Here is a 20,550-nt window from a genome sequence, read left to right as displayed (position 1 = left end):
AGGCAATGAGCCGAAGCTCTCACTAATATTGTCTCTTAACCGAAGTCCTAGGTCAATCTATAAAAAGAATAAAACATTATACATACTTGATGGTGAACTAATGCTAAAGGTGAACTGAACAGTTATGAAAAATAATACTTTGCAACATGACAGCCAAAAGAGTAAACATTGAATAGATAATGTGGTTCTAAATTCATGTGCTCCAGTCTCATGCAATTTGGTAGCACGGGTGAGTACAAGACATAAAACAACGGTAGCGATTATGGTGGTGGCCTTTTTTAATAGAGGAGGAAAAATTTTCTGATTGTTATGATAGCCGGATTGACGATAGAATTATAAAAAAAATATTTTAAAAATGTCAAATGATAAACTTCTATACATAATTCTTTTTTCCTAAAAACGTGTACCATTTAAAAGTTCACTAGGTGTGGGTGCAAAGGTTAAAAGGAAAAAGAACTAAGAATTAATAAGCTAGCTTGAAACACAGCTTTGTGTGTAAACTGTATGCGTGGGGCTTTATAGCTTTAATTGTTTTGTTAGCACACAGACAAATCCCATCAAAATCAGCCTACAGTTCCTTAGGTTATTTTCATGGATTCGTCCGACGTTGATCCCTTGATATTGGCAGATACTAGGAAATGATAGCGTAAACTTCAAGAGAATGATCGTTTAAAATCTTAAAAATAATTTAAACTTTTCTATATTGTTTTGTATGGTTTTTTACGATTTGCCATGCTTACCACGTGATAACAGAGCTTACCACCAAGACACGATAACCTGAACCCTTCACGAGATTACTACCACACAGTCTTGTTTTCACTTCAGCACAGCGAAAAAAAAAAAGACTTCACCTCCGCACTAAAATGGAAAAGTGATACGAACATAGTTAAGATAAGCTTTAGCCTTTAATTATGAAGTCTGTACAGATGTTTTTATTTGCACTAGTAACAAAACCCAGCATGTTAATTTCGTTACTATTATCTTTTCACTTAATAGTGTTTCGATAACTCTGCGCCGTCACCAAAATCATGCGTCCACTACTGTTCCTAAGAGTAATGTTAAATTACGTGTAAGGACATCTTCAAAAGAATGACCAAATAACTCCTCATATCAAATTTTAGCCATTATGTTAAACAATTGATCTCCAAGAGACTATCTATTTAACTTGTTATGTCATTCAAATATCTAAACTTACCTCCTCAATGTCCAAACTTATCAAATCATTCTCCCATCCAACATAATTGCTATATGTGGCCCCAACATTGTTGGGCCCACAAGTCATCCTCCTACCTAGCGTGTGCACATGAATCATCCCCTCTAGAGCTAAATCGTTGCACGCAGCCACGAACACAGCAGAGAAACCGTCGCACACAGTGGAGGAGCCTATCCAGTGGGTGCTCTGATTTTCGGCGCCACCCCGGTCTCCAATCGCGCCTTGTCTCTTACGTCGGTCCGGTCTCTGTCGCCCCTGTTGTCTATGGTGTTACCTAGGGGCGGAGCCAGAAGTTTCATAAACCTAGAGCTCAAATGATAGAGTATAAATTATTTGGATAAATCTTAACTAAAATTTAACATACTCTTCATGTATTTTTTAGCCAAGCATGGGACTTAAGCCCAAGCCGCCCCATGCCTGTTCCGCCCCTGGTGTCACCCCAGTCTTTGCCGCCCCCACCGTCTTCGGCGCTGCCCCAGTCTCCAGTGCCCCTGCCTCTGATCTCACCCTGTTTGTAGCGCCACCCTGCGAGGAAGATGGCCGAGCCTGGTATGGATGTTGCTACAGGTATGGGTAACACCCGTTAGGATTTAGACAGTGGCGGTAAAGAGTCTATTGGAGTGTATATAATTTAGAGATGAAGTTTTTTCATATGGATGGCTAAATTAACATTTGATGAGTCAAATTTTAACACAATTCTCTTAGAGATGCTCTAATCACATCCCAGTTAGAAGGATGGGTGATAATGCATGGCTGATATGCATGTGATCTCAAGTGCAGATTGAAAGGGTGCCAAATACCAAAAGAAATTCCACAAAAGGAAAAAAATACAATCCCATTGGAGAACTTCAAATAAGTAAAGATTGCATTTTTCTGGGCTATTTGCTAACTACTACTACTACTATAAAATGGAAACAACCTCGTTTTAAGACGCAACAATGAAATGACAACATGCATTGCCTCCACCTGACCTGATAAGGTTGGTGAACGCTTGCCCTTGAAAAAAAGCCGGACAACATATTTGTAACTGAAAAATAATTTATAAATAAAAGTTATATATATATATATTCTTAGCAATCTAAAAGCCAAGGCTCAGAAATAAAATATGATAAAAACCTAAAATTAATTTTAAATTTAATGTTAAAATTTAAATATTGGTTCATAGTATATAAGTAAAAGCGAAAAGATGATACCGAGCAGTTGCACGTTTTGCTGCCCGCACCAGGATGATCCAAAAATAAGCTGAATGAACTAGGAAGTTTTCGTGGTGCAATCCTTTTCTAACAGTTTCAGGTCAAGTGTCCAAAATCTGCCGCAGAAAACGATTTATCCATGAATGAACTACCTTCTAGACTGAATAGATTACGTTTCAGCTCCGACAAGTAATCCACATATCTTCAGCTAAAACCCAATAACTCATCCTGTAACTCCTGTTATGTCACAATCCTATCTGCCCCCAAAGAACGAGGGCCTCTTCTATTCTTTTTTCAGAGATGTAATTAAGCAGCTAGCTGGCTAGCTAACGTTCCTCGGCTCTGTTGGTTGATCCGTTGCTGCCAAGCTTGATTAATTGACCTGGTTGCAGATGCTAAGATAGGATTGTGACATAACAGGAGCGCTACAGGATGAGTTATTGGTTTTAGCTGAAGATATGGGGATTTAACTTTTTGCCACTGCTACAATAGCGAATTTATATATTTGTCATTCTATGTGTATGATCTGGACCCACGTATCATGAACATATTGATTAAATGTCACATATGAGAGCGGCGAATAGGTAATCATTCCCGTTCTTTGACGTCATATTTACAAATTAATTATTAATAAAAATTATATATATAATAATATAAAAGCGAAGCTAAAAATAAATTACGCTAAAAAAACTAAAATTAACTCTAAATTTAAAGCTAAGAATTTAAATTTTGATACAAGGTAGCAGAAGAATAAGGCAAAACGAGATTAGAGAAGGGTAGCTACACTACACTACCGTGCAAGCTGTTCAATATAAATTGGGAAGGCCGAGCGCTGATCAACACCATGAAACTGAAGCTACTACTATCAGTGTTAGCCGAAAGAGATGGCGTCAGCACGTAACTGCTCCCTGCTCCTCGCGCTCCTGCCGCTCCTTGTCTGCTCCTGCAATGCGGCCGGCCGGCCAGGCGAGGGGGACCCGGCGACCTGTCCGGCGCCAGGGTCGTCGGCGGTGGCGGCAGGAAACGCCGCCGGCGGTGACGGCGGCGGGGCGCAGTGCAAACCGCCGCCGCCGCGCACGCCGGTGGCCGTGTTCCCGCACGACGTGGACACGGTGCGGTTCGCGCTGAACCTGGAGTACACGGAGGCGGAGTTCTTCCTGATCGCCGCCTACGGCAAGGGGCTGGACCACTTCGCGCCCAACCTGACGCTGGGCGGCCCGCCGCCGGTGGGCGCCAGGAAGGCCGACCTCGACGAGCTGACGTGGGACGTCGCCGCCGAGTTCGGCCTCCAGGAGATCGCCCACCTGAGGTTCCATAATATCACACTTCAACTTATAAAAGTTGTTTTTTTTTCTCAATTACATGGAACATGCCATGTAACATACATTACCGGCAGGTAGATAATGAATCTACACCTTTAAAATACGTACAAACCTTTTAACAACCTAATAAAAAAACATATAGGATTAAATGTTGAGGTGATGAGAGAAGAGAACGGGGAATGGATGAACCACTCGTAATGCAAGAAGTAATCTCTACACAATCTCTAAAAAAAATTTAAAAAAAGGACATAGTAGATTGGTTAATTAATGGTTAAATTAGTATAATAAGGATAGTGTAGAGGTGATATATTGTATATATATGTCACCTCTAAACTTACAGTGCCATTCACCTCTGTTATAAAAAGTTGGTCTTGAGGGTGGTAAACATATCTTCACCTAACATCAATATCTACAAGCACATGGAACTATCAAAATAATAAGGTTTTTTAACCATAGCAGCAGGAAACAATTATGTTATATATTAGAACAATAATAAAAATATTTATGTAGAAAGCATTTATAGAGAAGATACCATATTCCATCATAATATGGTTTGTGGGTTAATATTTGAAATAGTAATTATGTGGTACCTTTTGTTTTACTTTTGCTGTAACATATAGATATCTGGCTAGTAGATATAAATATACAAATCTCATAGAATCTATAGTAAAAGCATGTTGCTTATGGCTCCAAACAACAATGTTAAGAAGGAAATAGTTCCTCTTCGAGATAGAAAAACCATGATTAACACGTATAATTTGTGGGCTGTATTATTACAGTACCTCATAGTTTACAACTGAAAATGATTTTAAAGTGCTACTATGTTCACAGCCACGTATGACAACCGGACTAAATGAGAAAAGTCGTTAACATATAATTAATTAAATATTAACTAGTACAAACTTATAAAATAAATTAATCTGATTTTTATTTCTATCTTTTCAGGGCAATCCAGAAGACCGTGGGTGGGTTCCCAAGGCCGCGGATAGACCTGAGCCCGCACAACTTCGCGAGGGTGATGGACGAGGCGCTCGGCTACCGCCTGGACCCACCCTTCGACCCCTACGTCAGCAGCCTCAACTTCCTCCTCGCCGCCTACGTCATCCCCTACCTCGGCATCAACGGCTACACGGGCACCAACCCGCTCATCGACGGCTACGCCACCAAGCGCCTCGTCGCCGGCCTGCTCGCCGTCGAGTCCGGCCAGGACGCCGTCCTGCGCGCCCTCCTCTTCGAGCGCCGCCGCGAGCCCGCGGCGGGCGACGCCGTGGCCACGGTGGCGGAGATCACCGACCGCGTGTCGGCGCTGCGCAACCGGCTGGGGCGGTGCGGGGTGAAGGACGAGGGGCTCGCCGTGCCGGCGTGGCTCGGCGCCGAGGGGAGGATCTGCACCAACATCCTCTCCGCCGACGCCGACTCGCTCTCCTACAGCCGCACGCCGGCGGAGCTGCTCAGGATACTCTACCTCACAGGCGACGAGCGCAAGCCCGGCGGGTTCTTCCCGGACGGCGCCAACGGCAAGATCGCCCGGTCGTTCCTCGCCAAGCCACCTGGCGTTAACCACTGAGGTTATCGACGACGACCAAGTATATAATTACGAAGAAAATTGGAAATAATGCCATCAACTGAATATGATTGCAGGAATATGTTTGATTACAGAAATATGTCGTTTCTCCCTAAAGTCATTTATATTTGACGTTGTTGATGTTTGAGAGATAAACATTGTTGGCAAAGGGAGTACTCAATATGCTACTACGGTCATGTTCACGCTTCCTAATCTATTGAACTTTTTATAAAAATTTTATATAGAAAAGTTGTTTTAAAAAACTAAATTAATATATATTACATTTTATTAATAATAATTAATTAATTATATAGTACGTTTTTCGTTAACTTATCGGTCAGCATACATCCATTTTATAATGTAAAATATTTAACTTTTTTTTGTTACAGTGTTTTGACCATTCGTTTTATTTAAAAATTTAATACCAACATAAAAAAAAGTACTTAAAATTCTTTATTAAAATTCTTTCGATAATAAAGTAAATTACACGCAAAATAAATAATATTTTCATAATCTTTTAAATAAGACAAATGGTCAAACATTTATTAAAAAAAATCAAACATCTTGCAATCTTACTTGCAGAGGAAGTATATGTACTGAAGATTTTATACATGCAGAGGAAGTATATGTACTGAAGATTTTATAGTTTTTGATTACTCGCGTGTTTAGTACTTGCGTGTTGAAAGGCTCATGTTCAGAACTTCTGATGAGCATGGTAACATGGATTCTCTTTTCAAACAAGCGCAATGATCACACAATGCATCAATAAATAAAATTGTGATAAAGCTTCAACGCGGGTAAAACATGATCACGATAAACCGACGAAGTCACACAAGTCTTATGCTTTTAGAGTAACAGCCGAAATCAAGCTAAAGAGGCATGAAATGGAAGCTGAGCTCTTCCAGGTAAAACTACTAGCAGGATCTACTGCTGCTTGATCTCAGCCTTCCTCTTCTGCCACAGCCTGTCCAGCGCACTGTCAGCATCTCCCTGTCAAGACAAAATGATATGAGAACCTATCGAAGGAGGAAAATAGTAACAAAGTCATATGTTCATAACATATGAGCAAGGAAAAAAAGGCTAGATCATTTAGCAATCATTTATCTGGTTACAAGGGCGGCATCAAGCAGAATCTCATTAGACGTGCAGTTTAAAAACAGAGGATGCCAAGGAATAAACATTACGATAAACAATGCCAGTGTATAACAAAGCTAAAGTGAATAGTGTTTCCTACATTGCCATCATTCAGGACAGGTAAATTTGTCACAATATCAGACAACTCAAAATTCAAAGAAAAGTGAACTAACTTGGTTTCAAATGAAATAAACAAGATTGAGCAAATGATTATGTAAAACGCAGGTCAGGAAAAAGAAGCAAAACATGGCACCAACCCAAAACAAAACAAAGAGCACTTAGCCCCATCAGACTTTCTGCTAGTGTAGTTATAACATTCAAGTTCAGTTACATGATAAGGTGCTGGCAATAAGAAATGCACATTCAGTTCACGATAATGTGGGAAATAATACGAATAACACGTTGTAACAGTTCAACACAATAAATAAACAAAAGATAACATTTACAAAGGTAAATAACCTGAGCACGGATGAACCCAGAGAGAGCAAACGTGGTGAAGCGGCCATCGTACAGCCCATTCTCATCCACATGCCCAATGTTGATCTGGACCGAGGCATGGTCCTTGGCGGTGATGATCCTGTTTGTGGCCGAGCTGCAAGAACCAACACCGTAAGAGTTTAGTAAACCTAAACACCGGCAGAACAACAAACCAACCTACCCAAAATGCGTACCACTTCCTGGGGACGTAGAGGTCCACCATCTGACCCTCCTCGTTCTGCATGGTGGCGGCGGATGGAGGAACACACCACAACAGCGACTACTACAAGGCGCGAGATGAAACAGTCAGACGCATAATCAGATGCATGGAACAGCAATGGAGATAGACTCGCTGGCTCCTCCTCTCCAAATGGGACTTAGTACAGATTTATTAGTTTATCACATAGATTCATAGCTCCTCTCCCGAAAAAACAACATGCTACTCGATTTGATGTGCTAACCCAAGACCGGCTCCTCGCAAATCTCAATCAGGAGAGACCCCCGGAAGAATCTTGCTGCTAAGCTCGCGCGCGGATAGGAGCACTACGAAGCAGATCAGCGGAGGCTTGAGGGGATGAAGAGGATGGGGTACTCACCTGATCTCCCGGAGAGAAAGGGAAGCGAGACCGAAGAGAGGAGCGGCGGCTGCGGCTGCGGCGGCGGCGTTTGAAGGGTGAGGTCGCGAGGGGCGAGGAGGTGGCTCGTATAAACCCTAGCCTTGGTGGCCGTGGGCCCACCGTCAGCGGCTCGACGTTTTCGGGGGGGGGCGCTCCGTTGTTGAGCCGAGGCCCAGTAGGCCCATTAAGAGTGTCCAGAAGGCCCACCCAGTTTCCCTCCCCACGAGGCGAGCCGACCTGAGAACGAAACGCGGCGGCGGAGGCGGCGGGGCCGGCGATGGAGCTGTCTATGAGCGGCGGCGCGCTGAGGACGTTCACGCGGTGCGTGACCTGCCTCGCGCGCGTCGGCTCCGACCTCGTCCTCCAGGGCCACCCCGCCAAGGTCGGCTGGCTCTCCGCCTGTTCGGCCGTTGCCCAGGCCGGCGGCGAGCGGTTCTCTCTCTTTCTCTCCTCCTTTCGCCGTCTCCGGCAGTCGCAGCAGGGTGTTTTTGATAAATTTTTTTGTGCGGTTTTGTTTTCAGCTGGAGCTGCACACGCTCAATAGCTCGCGGTCGGCGTTCGCTTCCATTTCCCTGGCGCGGGACTTCTTCGACGAGTTCCGCCTCTCCTCCGCCGCCGCCGCCTCGGCGCCATCTTCGACGCCAGTACAGTGCAGCGTCCTCCTCAAGTCCGTCCTCTCCGTGCTCCGCACGCCGACCCCGGCGCTCGACCGCATCGCCGCCTCCCTCCCCCACCCCGACGCGCCCAAGCTGCAGCTGACCCTCCACTGCCTCAACGGTACGGCGCATGCTCCCCGATCCCCTCCGCCGTCTAGGGTTTTGCAATTTTAGGGGATCTTTGCGCGCAACATTTCGTCCCATATGGCATTTCCTGCTGTTGGCGCGCTTTTTCTTTAGTTTGCCGCCATCTTTTGCTGTTTTGGCGAGTGCGCCATCAAAATTTCGAGCTTGTTCAGGTGTGAAGAAGACGTACTGGATCTCGTGCAGCGCGGAGACCGAGGTGCAGACGCTGGCGCTCGACCGCAGCAACTTCTCGAGCCGCCTCGCCATCCGGCCGCGGGACCTCGCTCGCCTGCTCTCCAATTTCCAGTCCTCGCTGCAGGAGCTCACGGTTATTGCCACCGATCCTGCTGCTGGGCTTTCTAATGTCGGCGTGGATGGTGAGGTTGAGGGAAAGGCTGTCGAGCTCAGAAGCTACATCGACCCGACGAAAGGTGGCTTCTTTTGGTGTTGTAAACTATGATCCTTTTTTTGGGTATTTTGAGGCAATTGGGTTGTGGATTGTGAACTTTGTTTGCATTTTGCGGTCATGCAGATGACTGCGATACAAGGTTGCACACACAACTTTGGATTGACCCAGCAGAAGAGTTTGTGGAGTACGTGCATTCTGGTGACCCAGTGGATGTCACATTCGGGGTGAAAGAACTCAAGGTAATCTATGATTAGCCCCTATCAGTCTTTTGTAATTTGACAACTTACATTCATTAAGTGTAGGACCAAATAATCAAAATAATTATAGAATGGCTCCTTGAAATGAGAAATAATTGGTACTTAGCATTCAGTTAATTGAATCAAGAATATTTCATTAAAACCATGATACATGCTGGTTGTTTTGCTGGATGTAGTTTTGTTAGTTTGTTAATTCTTCTATCACATTGTTGGAATAGATGTGTTTTTATGGCAAGTGCTATTCTGATATGTTGGTATAAATATCTGATGTTTCTGAAACCTGATTATCGATTAAGGCAACAACTTAGTTCCTTGCTTTAGTATTTTTATGGCATGAGAGTACTTATTTCTTGCTTGTTACTTTTCTTTCTCTTCCAAACTAGGCTTTCTTAACATTTTGTGAAGGATGTGAAGTTGAGATCCTCCTATTCTTTCAGAAGGCTGGCGAGTAAGTTGCCATACTGGTTTAGTTTTATTATCTATATTAATTCATTTGGGATTGGACCTTACAAGGCTTCATTTGAATTGTAGGCCTGTTCTTTTGGTACCGAAATTTGGGGTTGACGATGGATCAAGTTCTGATTTTGATGCAACACTAGTTCTTGCCACTATGCTTGTATCCCAGCTTACTGATAGCGATGTTGCCCAACAACCAGCTACTTCTGCACAGCAAGCAGAAGAACCAAGGGATGCGTCTACACCACGACCAGTCCCTGAAAATGTCTCAAACCATACTAAAATATGGTCGGAGCTATCAGGTGTGTATTTCTAATAAATGGATCCTGTCACCGTTGGTATGGTCACACACCAGACAGGCCTTCCTGTGTTGTACTCAACACAGGGCCAAAGGTGTGCAGTGCATATTGGCTGCTTTGTGAGGGCCAGAATTGGAGTGTACTGCACGGAATGCCATTTGACTGGGTGTGATCAAACTAACTGGTGACTGGAGAACCTCTTTTCTCCCTGATCATAGAATTGCCCTGTTGGTATATCATCCTTCTAGTTAAATATAAGAAAGCTTTTGTTAAACAGGTAGTGCTCCCAAAAGTTTTGAAGTTAACAGAGAAAAACACACCCAGATGGAGAGAAATGCCAATGCTAATGCATTGAATGACACTTCAATGCTGCATAGTGTAAATGCTCGCTGCAAGCCACCTGTCGCAGATAATGCAAATGATACGTATCCTATAAATTCAATTTATTCTTCCAAATTTATCCACTGTTATTATTTGCTACTGCATCATATTCTGCAGCTGCACTTTTGGATCTTGTTTCTTCCAACTGTGACCTTCCATTGTGTTCATCAGACATCACACATACTAACATCAGTCCTTAACTTTATTCTTCAGTCGAAGTAAATTAAATTGGATCCAAACAGAGTTTTCTTTAATCAGTATTATGATATCATTGTGCTTGTACATCCTTATCTGTTTCTCTCAATCAGTCAATCTTAAGGAAATTAAGGCAGCATACAAGAATGTTTCTTAAATTGGGATTATAATATCAGCATCCCTCAGCATGAAATGCTTCCTCACAATATTGTAGCAATGAACCGAATAGAGCCTGTGTTTGCATGCATATATTCCTCATTGGTAAATGCATATTTACTGCATTTCAGCTATTTAAAACCATACAATACCTTTTGGTGATTATGTTGAGGCTAAGCATTAGGATTGAACTTATTATCCACTGTATTTGACCTGGCTAATTTGTTTGCACATATATAGTGTCTGAAAGATCGATTGCAGTTTTCTGAGGCATGATGCTGAGCCCATAAAAATCTTGCATACAATTCATAGGCGTAGTTACTATGAAAAGCAATTACATACATTTGTACTTGTATGGTAATTAATTCCTGGTACTGAACATTTGTCACTGCACAAAACTGGTGAATCATGTCAAGATATTTGATGTCCGTGCAGATTTTCCATTTGTTGTTAATAATGAAAAGGGATGTATGAGATCTGTGTCAAATAACTTCTGCTTTCCTACTTCCAAAATGTGTTCCTTGACTAGTTTGTACTACAGAGTGCAGCCTATGCAAATGGATCACCTGGAAGAGCCTCCTGGTTAATTATCACAACATAAAACACATCTTATAAGGCATTCCTTAGTGAGTCATTTGTATTGCCACTGAATATTTAAACAACCTTTTGTTTTTGTTGCAGATGTTGTCAGTGATAACCCGCGCTCACAGCATCACCCAAGCAATTGGGTAGGTGCTGATGAAGATGACGACGACGATGATGAGGAGGAGCTTTTTGTCCAAACAACACCATACTACATGGACTAGGCCCTACGGACCGATACGGATTCTTATAATTTAGGTACATATCAACCAGATGCATACAGAATGGCTAAAAATTAGTTTACTCCTTACTCTTAGTTCTTTTGGGTCTGAAGTTAACAGCATATGGTAATTTTCTTAACCCAGTAAGGCAGTGACATGTTTGTATTCATGGCTATTGCGTTTTCACCTAATGTAGAGAATTTTTTTTACGGCATGATGTGAGTTGTTCTATGATGCACAAGTGGCCTGTTGCACAATCATTATTTTGTTTGTGAGGAAAGCAAGTGTGTTTAAATCTAGATGAGCTTCATAGTCACCTGTTTCTAAATAACTTTTCTACACTCCCCAATGTTTTTGGGGGGTTCAACCGGGTATCAGCTTCTTCATGTGATCTCTTCATAAACCCCTTTGTGCATGCAGTGCAGGCACATGTGCAGGGTCCATCATTTCATTGCTGCAAAGTTTAGGAGGAATCATGAATTCTGTAGTGATCTGTTCCCTTATTCCAATATATTTCAATCTCTGTGAACGACTCATGCTACTACAATGTACACTCTCTCTGATGATCAATGTATGGGCTTTTGGTTTGTTCATCACTACTGTGCATCTAGCAATGCGATTAAACAACGTGATGCTTTTACTTTACCTGGCCATAGAAGATGGCACAGTAAAAAAAAGTTTGAGATCTGGCATGGAAATTGCTTCCTTTTACTAATGGGAGTTTTGCTTCTTCCGAGCAACCTGCATCCTCCCTTTGCTATAATGATGGAGCCTGCTGTCCTAATCCCATTACCTTCTTTTAAATGCTTTGGTTGGTTAGCAAGAACTCAAAGGAACATTTGTAGAAAATTTACCTTCTTTTCGATGCTTTATATTGGTTAGCAAGAATGTTGGTAGAAAAAAATGGATTGGAACATCCATGGCAAGTTAAAAATACACTTGTTCAAGGATGGATTAGCACTAACAGTGTGCTTAACATCACCAGTAAATCAGTAATGCATTCCAGCCAAATTGAAACAAAGCAGTCGTCCAATCGTCCATTGACAAATTTACAAGCAAGGTCAACGTAGGTGGCATAATGACGTAATTTGCACATAAGTCGAAGCCTAATCTCCGGAATCTTTCTCTGCTCCATATAAAGGCCTCTCCGGTCAGCTGCCGCGGCCACTCCACCACCTGCCGGCCGGCGACCACCGCACCGCACGCTTCACGAGGCGCAGCGGTGGTCAGTCCCCCCATTGCCACGCCACCGCCGTCCTCCATGGCGCGGCGGGCTCTGCCGTTCGTCGTCCTCGTCGTAGCCGCGGCGGCGGCGCTCGCCGTCGTCCCTGCCACGGCGTCGACGGCCGAGCAGCTCGTCGTCCACGGGCAGCGCGCTACGTCGGGGTGGACGCGGGCTGGGGACCCGTGCCTGCAGGGCACGGTGGAGCAATGCCTGGCCGCCGACGGGGAGGGAGGCGGCGCGGCGGTGCTGCGGCGGCGGCGGCGGCTGTTCCAGGTGGTGATGGGCGAGGACGACGTCACCGGCGACTACGGCGGCGGCGCGCCGCAGTACATCAGCTACGCGGCGCTGATGAGGAACTCGGTGCCGTGCTCCCTGCCGGGCGCGTCCTACTACAACTGCCGGCCTGGCGCCGACGCCAACCCCTACACCCGCGGCTGCTCCGCCATCACCCAGTGCCGCGACTAAGCCAGAAGCTCGCCGCCGGAGCACGCCGGCGCGCTTTTCTTTAGCTTCCTCGTCGTTGCCGCGGAGATTGTGTCTTGTTGCTATGTACTGTACTTAGCTTCCTCGTCGTCTTAGCTTGATCTGGTCACCTTCTCTGATGATGTCCATCAGTCCATGAGATTGAGAGGGATTATTGATTTATTATACTCCATATTGAATTCTACGATGTGTTATCCCTCCGTTGCATATTATGAAATGTTTGGTCATATATAGATTCATTTTATATGTATTTAAATTAAATTAATTAATTATCTGTATGAATTCATATAATGACATATTCCCTCCATTTCATAACGTAAAATGTTTGATTTTTTTGCGTGTAATGTTTGATCATTTGTCTTAGTTAAAAAATTATAGAAATATTATTTATTTTGCTTGTGATTTACTTTATTATCAAAAGAATTTTAAGCACGACTTGTTATTTTTATATTTATACTAAATTTTTAAATAAGATGAATGGTTAAATGTTGCAAGTAAAAAAATCAAACATTTTACATTATGAAACAGAGGTATAAAACAGAGGTAGCAGCATAATATGATACGAAGATAATACTTGGTTGTTATTAGCAATGTCCATCCATATAACTGCATTGGTGTCATGTGGATGAGAATGATTTGCCAAAGCGTTGCTTCGATTAATCAGACGTCAGCATTTTGCTGATGTTTTGATGTTTTAATATATACCTCAATTCCGTGATTATGATACGAAGATGGGGATATATAAGTCGAGGAACACTTAGGGCATGTTCCATGCTCAAGTCTATTATAGGCTCTATGTCAAGTCACGTTACCAGAAAAAACTACTCACGTAAAAAAACAGTCTTTCAAACTGACTCTTCTTACTTACAAAGTAATTAATCCTTCGTTCGTATTCCATTTAATCAGCCTCTCTGATTAGAGTCAGCACATGTACAAAGTAGATTTCTTGGTTGTCTTCTCGTTTTATGCACCAAGAGTCGATATTTTGCTGGCTTCATTCAAAACAATCACTTTTCTCTCTTCTATCATCTCACTCTTCTACGTCAGCGAGCATGCAGCGAAAGAGATGGCAATTAGAACCCTTTATACGTGCCCTAAACACTACTCTAGTTATAGCAACTCCAAAAGTCTCCCATTCCAACTTATCATCTCTGTCTTTTTGGCAAATTGAAAAAAAAATTGCCTTCAACAGTGTGCCATTTGACTTCTCAAATTTTAGTGATTTTTCATATCCTCTTGTTGCACGCTTATATAGGAATCGGCGTTTCACTTGGCATCCAGAAAAATACGACGCTGGGTTTCTTTCGTGTCTCGTCCTAAAACTTTTACAGTGCGATCTTTTCCTCCTGCCGACGCCGCCCCCTCGCGGCTGTTGATGATCTGCGTCTCGTGGAGCGACCGCGACAGCGCGGCGAGCCGGCAGGAGAAGGTGGTGCGCAAGCTGTTCGAGCTCGACCTCGGCACGCGCCCAGTGGGGCGAGGTGTCGTCGCACCCGGACGCGGCCAGTGGGGCGGGGACACCATCTACTCCGTGGAGATGTTCAGGATCTTCGGCAAGGTGCTCGACTTCGTGACGGCGTGCCGGGTCTCCGACACCGACGACCGTAGGTGGTGCCGGCTTGCCCGGAAGAACGCCGCCGCCGACGCCGACGCCATGTCCAGCCGGCTGAAATCCATGGCGGCGCTGCACCTGTAATTACGGCTTACAATCTTACATTTTTACATCAAAACCAATGTTTGACGATTTGTTAGTGTAATTGACATTTGGCATCATCTCTCTCTCCACCGATTCGTTGTTCGTTTTCCCTGATTGGACAAGCCATTGTTGTGATTATCCATACTGTTGTATTGTTCTTTCGGTTTGCTTTCGTTTATACAAATGTGATCTTTTTATGATCCTGATGTAATTTACTGTCAATTTTTTTTAGCCGATGATGACGTATTTGTTCTTTGCTTGTTGCTTTTGGCAAGTAGAATATCCCAAACTCTCGGAGATAAAACAAAATTTTATTTGTCATATTGTTTTCAAACTTGTCAAAATACAGAATTTGGAAAACAGAAATTGGGGAACTCTTGGGGTTGCTCCTAGGAGCACCACTAGAATTTTCTTTTCGTCCAAACGTAGTAATAAGAAAGGAATTGAAACGTAAATCCCCTCCGGAACTAGAGGGGACGCCGGCTACGAGTGGAAGTTCGTGGGCCATTTCGTTCGGATGGGCCCAAATGTCCAAGTGAGGCCGAAACAGGCCCATCTCGGCCCAATAAATGAGCCCACGACGAACAAAGTGCACCCCCACCCATCTTCCCAACGCGCAGTCTCTCCCGACCAAATTATCCACACGCACCTCCGTCTTCCTTCCCACTCCCCCCGAGCTCGCGAGCTCGCACGCACGCACGGCCCCCGCCCATGGCGTCCGCCTCCCTGTCCCTCCGCGTGCCCACGCCGTCTCACGCGCCCCCCGCCGCGGCGGCCACCTCCGCGTTCCTCTCCCTGCCCCCGGCTCTGCTGCGGCCCGCGCGGGGCAGCGCGGCGTCCTCCGCGCTGGTGGCGCGGGCGGCGCCGCCGTCCGGGCCTCCGAACCCGCTGTTCAACCCCAGGGCCGACCCGTTCCTGTCCACCCTCGCCGCCGCTTCGCCGGAGGAGATCGAGGCGGCGGCAGGCGGCGGGCGCCGCGGCGACGACCACCTGCCGTTCCTCGAGATCTTCCAGAACGCCAAGCTCATGGCCTCGCCCGCGCAGGTAGTTGGGGGTTTCCGTGATAATTTTTTTTCCAGCAAAGAGTTTGCCTAAACATGAGAAGCTGATGACATAGCCCGTACTCCATTGCAATATAGCGTTCATTGAGTTAGCTGAAACATGAGAGCCTCATCCATAGTATAGCACAAATCAAACTAGTGAGCACTCAGCGTCATCTAGCATAGGTTCTCAACTAGTAGTATACACCCTCGAGCACTCTTCAATCAATACATCAAAACTATCCGCCGGTCTTCGGGAATTGGGGTGTTAAAAGCTTATAAACGGTGATTTCTATTGTGTTGATTTCAATCAGTGACTGATACTTTTTATTTGCTGCTGATTAGAAGCGTACTATACCCAGCTCAATCTTCTGTATACGCAAAGGGCACTTTTTATTTTTTATATTGAAAATTGATTCAATTAATAACTCGCTACTTATAATTATGACAGGTGGAACGATCTAGCAGTTCTTACAGTCAGCACAGGCCTAGAAGGCCTCCCCCTGATTTGCCATCACTGCTTCTTCATGGCCGAATTGTTTATATTGGCATGCCGGTATGAATTTGCACCGATGTTCTCAGTGTGGATTCCTTTCTTCATATATTTTACTATTTCAGATGTGTGGATGTCAAACATGAATACATGATGGCAAGAACACAAGAACATTATTAAGCTGAGCTCAATTAACGTGGATGAACAATGTGATGAGATGTTAGATCCTGAGCTATCAAAAGTTTAAACTAAGCATTTCACTGAGGTTAAATATTGCTTAATATTTAGCAAAAAGCATTTCTAACGAGTGTTGACTTAAATACTCGATGAACCTGATGATTGGTTGCTTTCTATTCCTAGTATACATCTGTCACAACAAACTCTTTACATACTCTGCATATTTAAGATGTCTTAGATTATGAATATATATTTTTGGTAAAGCAACTATAAGATCAGTTATTCATGCAGCTGCTTTAGCCTCATGAGATTGCCTTTTCTTGATATGCTAGTTGGTGCCAGCAGTTACGGAGCTTGTCGTTGCCCAGTTAATGTACCTTGAGTGGATGAATAGTAAAGAACCTGTTTACATATACATCAACTCGACAGGAACAGCTCGTGATGACGGTGAACCAGTAAGCATTGCTTATCTTGTTCCATTGATGGCTTGCGGTCAACTGTTCTCTACTGTTTTGATTTAAGTGTCTATTGAGTATGCCTTTTTCATGCCCAACTTCTTTGTCTGACATAGCATGCAGTCTCTAGTGGGTTTTTTTTTTCTGTCATCAATTATCATCATATTTGTCAGATATTTCTTAGACTGAATCACCCAAGAAGTCAGCTTAACCCACATATTATGTTTGGCAACTAAGATAGTTAGCCTGAAACACTGTTTTGGCTAGATTAGTTGAGTTAGCAGTACAACAGAGAAAACTCTTGAGGGATAGCTGTGCTCAGTTAGCTTATTCCACCTTTCTTAAAGATTAAAATAATCTTTGGTTTGGTTGGTATGAAGGCTTTGACTACGTGAATTATTTATTTAACCCTGTAAAACTTTCATTGTTTGAGAATTGAGATGTTAAGTTCCTAACCATCATTTAATTTTGAAAACTGACAGGTTGGGATGGAGAGTGAAGGTTTTGCTATCTATGATGCAATGATGCGGATGAAAACTGAGGTGCATATGTTACATTTGTTTTGTTCTTCGGTATCAGTACCACGTTATCTTTATTTTGTCCTGACAGTTGTTCATTAAAAATATTTTAGAAAATACCATTTTCTACAAAAGATTAAGAATTTGTTTTCTAAACTCTCGATTCCCCATATTTCTATTTTTGTTGGAAATTGTTAATGGATGCTATTTGCTTGTTTGCTTATGGAGCTCTTAAAGATAAATAATTTGCCCTTGTTTCTTTATTCATTTATCAACAAGAAAATGGTGGTAATGTCAAACTTGCCATGTCTTTCAGCACTGGTGCTTTGAACTGACAAAACACTGCAGTTTGTCTTCTTCATAGTGAAGTTACCTTGTGTGTGCAGATCCATACACTTTGTATAGGAGCTGCAGCAGGTCATGCTTGTCTTGTCCTTGCAGCAGGAAAGAAAGGAAAACGGTATATGTTTCCTCATGCCAAAGGTATTAATATGCCAGGAGTACTATTTTTTTTCTTGATTGATTCCTTTTGTGATGAAAATATTCTTCCATGCCAGCTATGATTCAGCAACCTCGTATCCCTTCTTATGGAACGATGCAAGCATCTGATGTTGTTATTCGTGCAAAAGAGGTATAAACTGTGATGTTAGTTTCTAGTAGTTTCTATTGGAATGCACACAGGAGCTGTTAGCCTGTTAGTTTTGTCCGTCTCCCCAGTTTATGTTGCATAGTAGTCACAGTTACTTTCTTTTGCTTCTGGTAGGTTGTGCACAACAGGAACACCTTGGTGAGACTTTTAGCGAGGCACACGGGAAATGTATGTGCATATTGTATATACTTCTTGAACTACTTGATATGCTGTTGTCAGTTAGAACATAACTTATCTTTTTTCAGCCACCAGAGAAAATAGACAAGGTGATGAGAGGGCCATTTTATATGGATTCTTTGAAGGCAAAGGAGTTTGGTGTCATTGACAAGGTATTATCATTGTCCATAGTATTCCAGCCTTGAATATTTTGCTGTTTTTGGCATATATGAAGTTCAAGTGAATACTAGTATTGTACTATTGTCTAGTCAACCTTGTAACTATGTTTGATTTCACAATGTAGTCATGAAACTTTTTTGTTATCCTTAATGGTGGCTTGCTAAAATGTATTGGCTGTATACTTGATTATTTCACACTGCAAAAAGGTAAATCTTCCAGTTGTGTGATTTGCAGATCCTTTGGCGCGGTCAGGAGAAGTACATGGCTAACATGCTCTCCCCGGAGGAGTGGGACAAAGTTGCTGGGGTCAGACGCCCTGATATAATGTGATGTTGTACATTGAAATTTTAAATTATGTAAGATCCTATCAACCGCTATCCTGTAGATGGATGTTTGGGACTATGAACATTTACATTAATCTTTGGCTTGATGTTATTTCAGGTTAGGCATTTAAGTCCGTCCTGGCAGTGCAAGCTGTTGTCATCCAACAACAATGCCCATCTGTTGTTCACTGTTGGTGGTTAAAAGCTTGGCGATGTTGTTAATTTACTGATAGGATTACTCAACATGATGTCTGAATCAGGGCTAGCAAGGTTTGCACTTTCTGGAGCAATTGCTGTACCCTGCATCATTTCCACGTGGGATTTTGATAGACATTGCTGGTACATAGTTCAGTAGTTAATCAGCCTGAAGGGGGGATCAGCTGAGGTCCAAGCTGTATCAGCACGAACAGTAGGTCCGAGATGAATGAAACACCGTCTTTAGAATACCTTTTGGCCGTTATATATCCTTATTATGTTATGCAGTTCTGGGAATACGATAATGGCTGCTGTGATACTCGAATACTCAATCATCCACATGCTCAATTTATTCTATGCTTGATATGTTGGGAGGCCCATCATCCAAGGCACCTACGGCTTCTATTAATAACAGTTGCATTCAGACAAGCTCTATCCATGTATCATGTGCCTTTCCATGCTCTGCGTATGTATCAGGATTGGGAGAGTGCACAACTGTGCCTGTTCTCTTGGCAAAAAGGAGACATGTCACTGCAGGTGCACCATCACTTTATAACTTTATAAGATGAGCTAACCGTTCAGAGCTTTCCCACTGTTGTCAGCAAAAGCGTTTTACTTTAAAATTAACTTTAAATTTAAAGTTGAGAAAGCAAATTTTGGCTTATAAACGTAAGCAGAACCAAGATGTATGTTTTTAGTTCATGGTTTTCAGTTCATTTTAGATTCCACGGTGGTGAGAATCTAAACTAATTACAAGAGCCGGAGCATTCTCTCCCATGTGAAGCATCTATCCTATACATTTCTCTTTTCTCTATGCAACTTCTTATAATAGAAATATTGGAGCTGCTCTTAGAAGAAGGTACACAGCAGTCAGACGTGACCACAGCCGCGTACCTGGCTTGAGAGTGCGGCCACCCGGCCACGCACCGGCACATCTCGCGGTGACATATTCTCCATTGTTTAGTGGCGGTGGCGGCGGCGGCGGCGGCATCGCGGCATGTTGGGGCTCGTCGTAGCTGAGCTGAGCAGAGCTGCGGCTGGCTGCGTCCGATGCAACCGTGATTGATGGCTTGCGATTCAGGCAAGGCGATGATAATGGTGGCGGTTTGGGGTGGTGGGTGCTGATGCTAATAACTGTGAGTGCGCGCCTTCGAACTGACGAACGGTTGGCCATGTCTCTTGCTCCCAGCGTCTCTATGGTTAGTGGCTGCAATAGTACATATGTTAAATATGTAAGTGTACACATAGTTTTCCTGATCAACATTTACAAGTGCGCTTTAGGTCCAAGAAACATGCCAACTTGACAAAACTAGGAACAGTTTAGTGTCATTGACTAGTAGTCTCACGACTCTTAATTACCATAGTTTTGTATAATCATGGTTTCTCCTTGCTCCAGCCTAGAGATTTTTATTCAGGATAAAGCTGATGCATCTTCAGTTAATTAGGTTGTTTCCCGTCCGTTCTATAGCTTTCTCACTAATTAAGCGATTAGCTTTTCGCTATAGCGCCGCTATAGCTATCTGTCTGCATGCTTCTTGCTCACTGCACACAAACTCGTTGCATCATACGTATTGATTGATTAGCTGGCTGAATTATTTTGCTGAAAGAACGATGCAGCCGTGGTGATCTCAGCGCCAATACCCTTCGCGCTGAGCTTGAACAGTTCAGCGCCACTCAATTTGGCGCTGAGATCCCTGCCACG

The 20,550-nt window shown here is 43.5% G+C and overlaps 5 protein-coding genes across 11 annotated transcripts; 4 read left to right on the top strand and 1 right to left on the bottom strand.

Annotated features, from left to right (window-relative positions):
* Positions 1–3,290: 3,290 nt before the first annotated feature.
* LOC102720131 (desiccation-related protein PCC13-62-like) lies at positions 3,291–5,504 on the top strand. The gene is made up of 3 exons (XM_040521578.1): positions 3,291–3,341; positions 3,483–3,715; positions 4,674–5,504. The coding sequence occupies exons 1-3, from the start codon at positions 3,291–3,293 to the stop codon at positions 5,293–5,295; spliced, it is 906 nt and encodes a 301-aa protein (XP_040377512.1). The 3' UTR covers positions 5,296–5,504.
* Positions 5,505–6,052: 548 nt separating this feature from the next.
* LOC102708698 (40S ribosomal protein S21) lies at positions 6,053–7,589 on the bottom strand. Of its 3 annotated transcripts, none has more exons than XM_006650008.3 (4): positions 7,500–7,589; positions 7,098–7,186; positions 6,886–7,018; positions 6,053–6,282 (listed from the first exon to the last, which is right to left on the bottom strand). In XM_006650008.3, exons 2-4 carry the CDS (start codon positions 7,145–7,147, stop codon positions 6,217–6,219), a joined length of 249 nt encoding a protein of 82 aa, XP_006650071.1. In that variant the 5' UTR covers positions 7,148–7,186; positions 7,500–7,589; the 3' UTR covers positions 6,053–6,216. The 3 variants fall into 3 exon arrangements, with proteins under 3 accessions (XP_006650071.1, XP_015690210.1, XP_040377939.1); XM_015834724.2 differs by lacking the exon at positions 7,500–7,589 and adding an exon at positions 7,365–7,436; XM_040522005.1 differs by lacking the exon at positions 7,500–7,589 and adding an exon at positions 7,365–7,383 and having other exon boundaries at positions 7,098–7,183.
* Positions 7,590–7,756: 167 nt separating this feature from the next.
* On the top strand, positions 7,757–12,500 carry LOC102708419 (cell cycle checkpoint control protein RAD9A). Of its 5 annotated transcripts, none has more exons than XM_015834869.2 (10): positions 7,757–7,902; positions 8,042–8,297; positions 8,476–8,733; positions 8,835–8,950; positions 9,352–9,416; positions 9,500–9,726; positions 10,001–10,148; positions 10,997–11,037; positions 11,137–11,295; positions 12,400–12,500. In XM_015834869.2, the coding sequence occupies exons 1-9, from the start codon at positions 7,798–7,800 to the stop codon at positions 11,259–11,261; spliced, it is 1,341 nt and encodes a 446-aa protein (XP_015690355.1). In that variant the 5' UTR covers positions 7,757–7,797; the 3' UTR covers positions 11,262–11,295; positions 12,400–12,500. The 5 variants fall into 5 exon arrangements, with proteins under 5 accessions (XP_015690355.1, XP_015690354.1, XP_015690353.1 ...); XM_015834868.2 differs by lacking the exon at positions 12,400–12,500 and adding an exon at positions 11,684–11,904; XM_015834867.2 differs by lacking the exon at positions 12,400–12,500 and adding an exon at positions 11,679–11,904.
* A 19-nt stretch (positions 12,501–12,519) lies between these two features.
* Positions 12,520–13,162, top strand: LOC121053798 (protein RALF-like 22). The gene has a single exon (XM_040521601.1). It carries the CDS (start codon positions 12,520–12,522, stop codon positions 12,946–12,948), a length of 429 nt encoding a protein of 142 aa, XP_040377535.1. The 3' UTR covers positions 12,949–13,162.
* Positions 13,163–15,300: 2,138 nt separating this feature from the next.
* Positions 15,301–19,145, top strand: LOC102708134 (ATP-dependent Clp protease proteolytic subunit-related protein 3, chloroplastic). Its single transcript, XM_006650006.3, has 10 exons — positions 15,301–15,706; positions 16,154–16,258; positions 16,705–16,827; positions 17,310–17,369; positions 17,732–17,828; positions 17,903–17,976; positions 18,109–18,162; positions 18,240–18,323; positions 18,565–18,686; positions 18,772–19,145. The coding sequence occupies exons 1-9, from the start codon at positions 15,374–15,376 to the stop codon at positions 18,658–18,660; spliced, it is 1,026 nt and encodes a 341-aa protein (XP_006650069.3). The 5' UTR covers positions 15,301–15,373; the 3' UTR covers positions 18,661–18,686; positions 18,772–19,145.
* Positions 19,146–20,550: the final 1,405 nt, after the last annotated feature.

The sequence above is a fragment of the Oryza brachyantha genome, chromosome 3 (assembly GCF_000231095.2).
Source record: "Oryza brachyantha chromosome 3, ObraRS2, whole genome shotgun sequence".
NCBI classification, from domain to species: domain Eukaryota; kingdom Viridiplantae; phylum Streptophyta; class Magnoliopsida; order Poales; family Poaceae; genus Oryza; species Oryza brachyantha.
The sequence above is the reverse complement of the archived record's forward strand: the minus strand, read 5'-3'. Positions and strand labels throughout refer to the sequence as shown.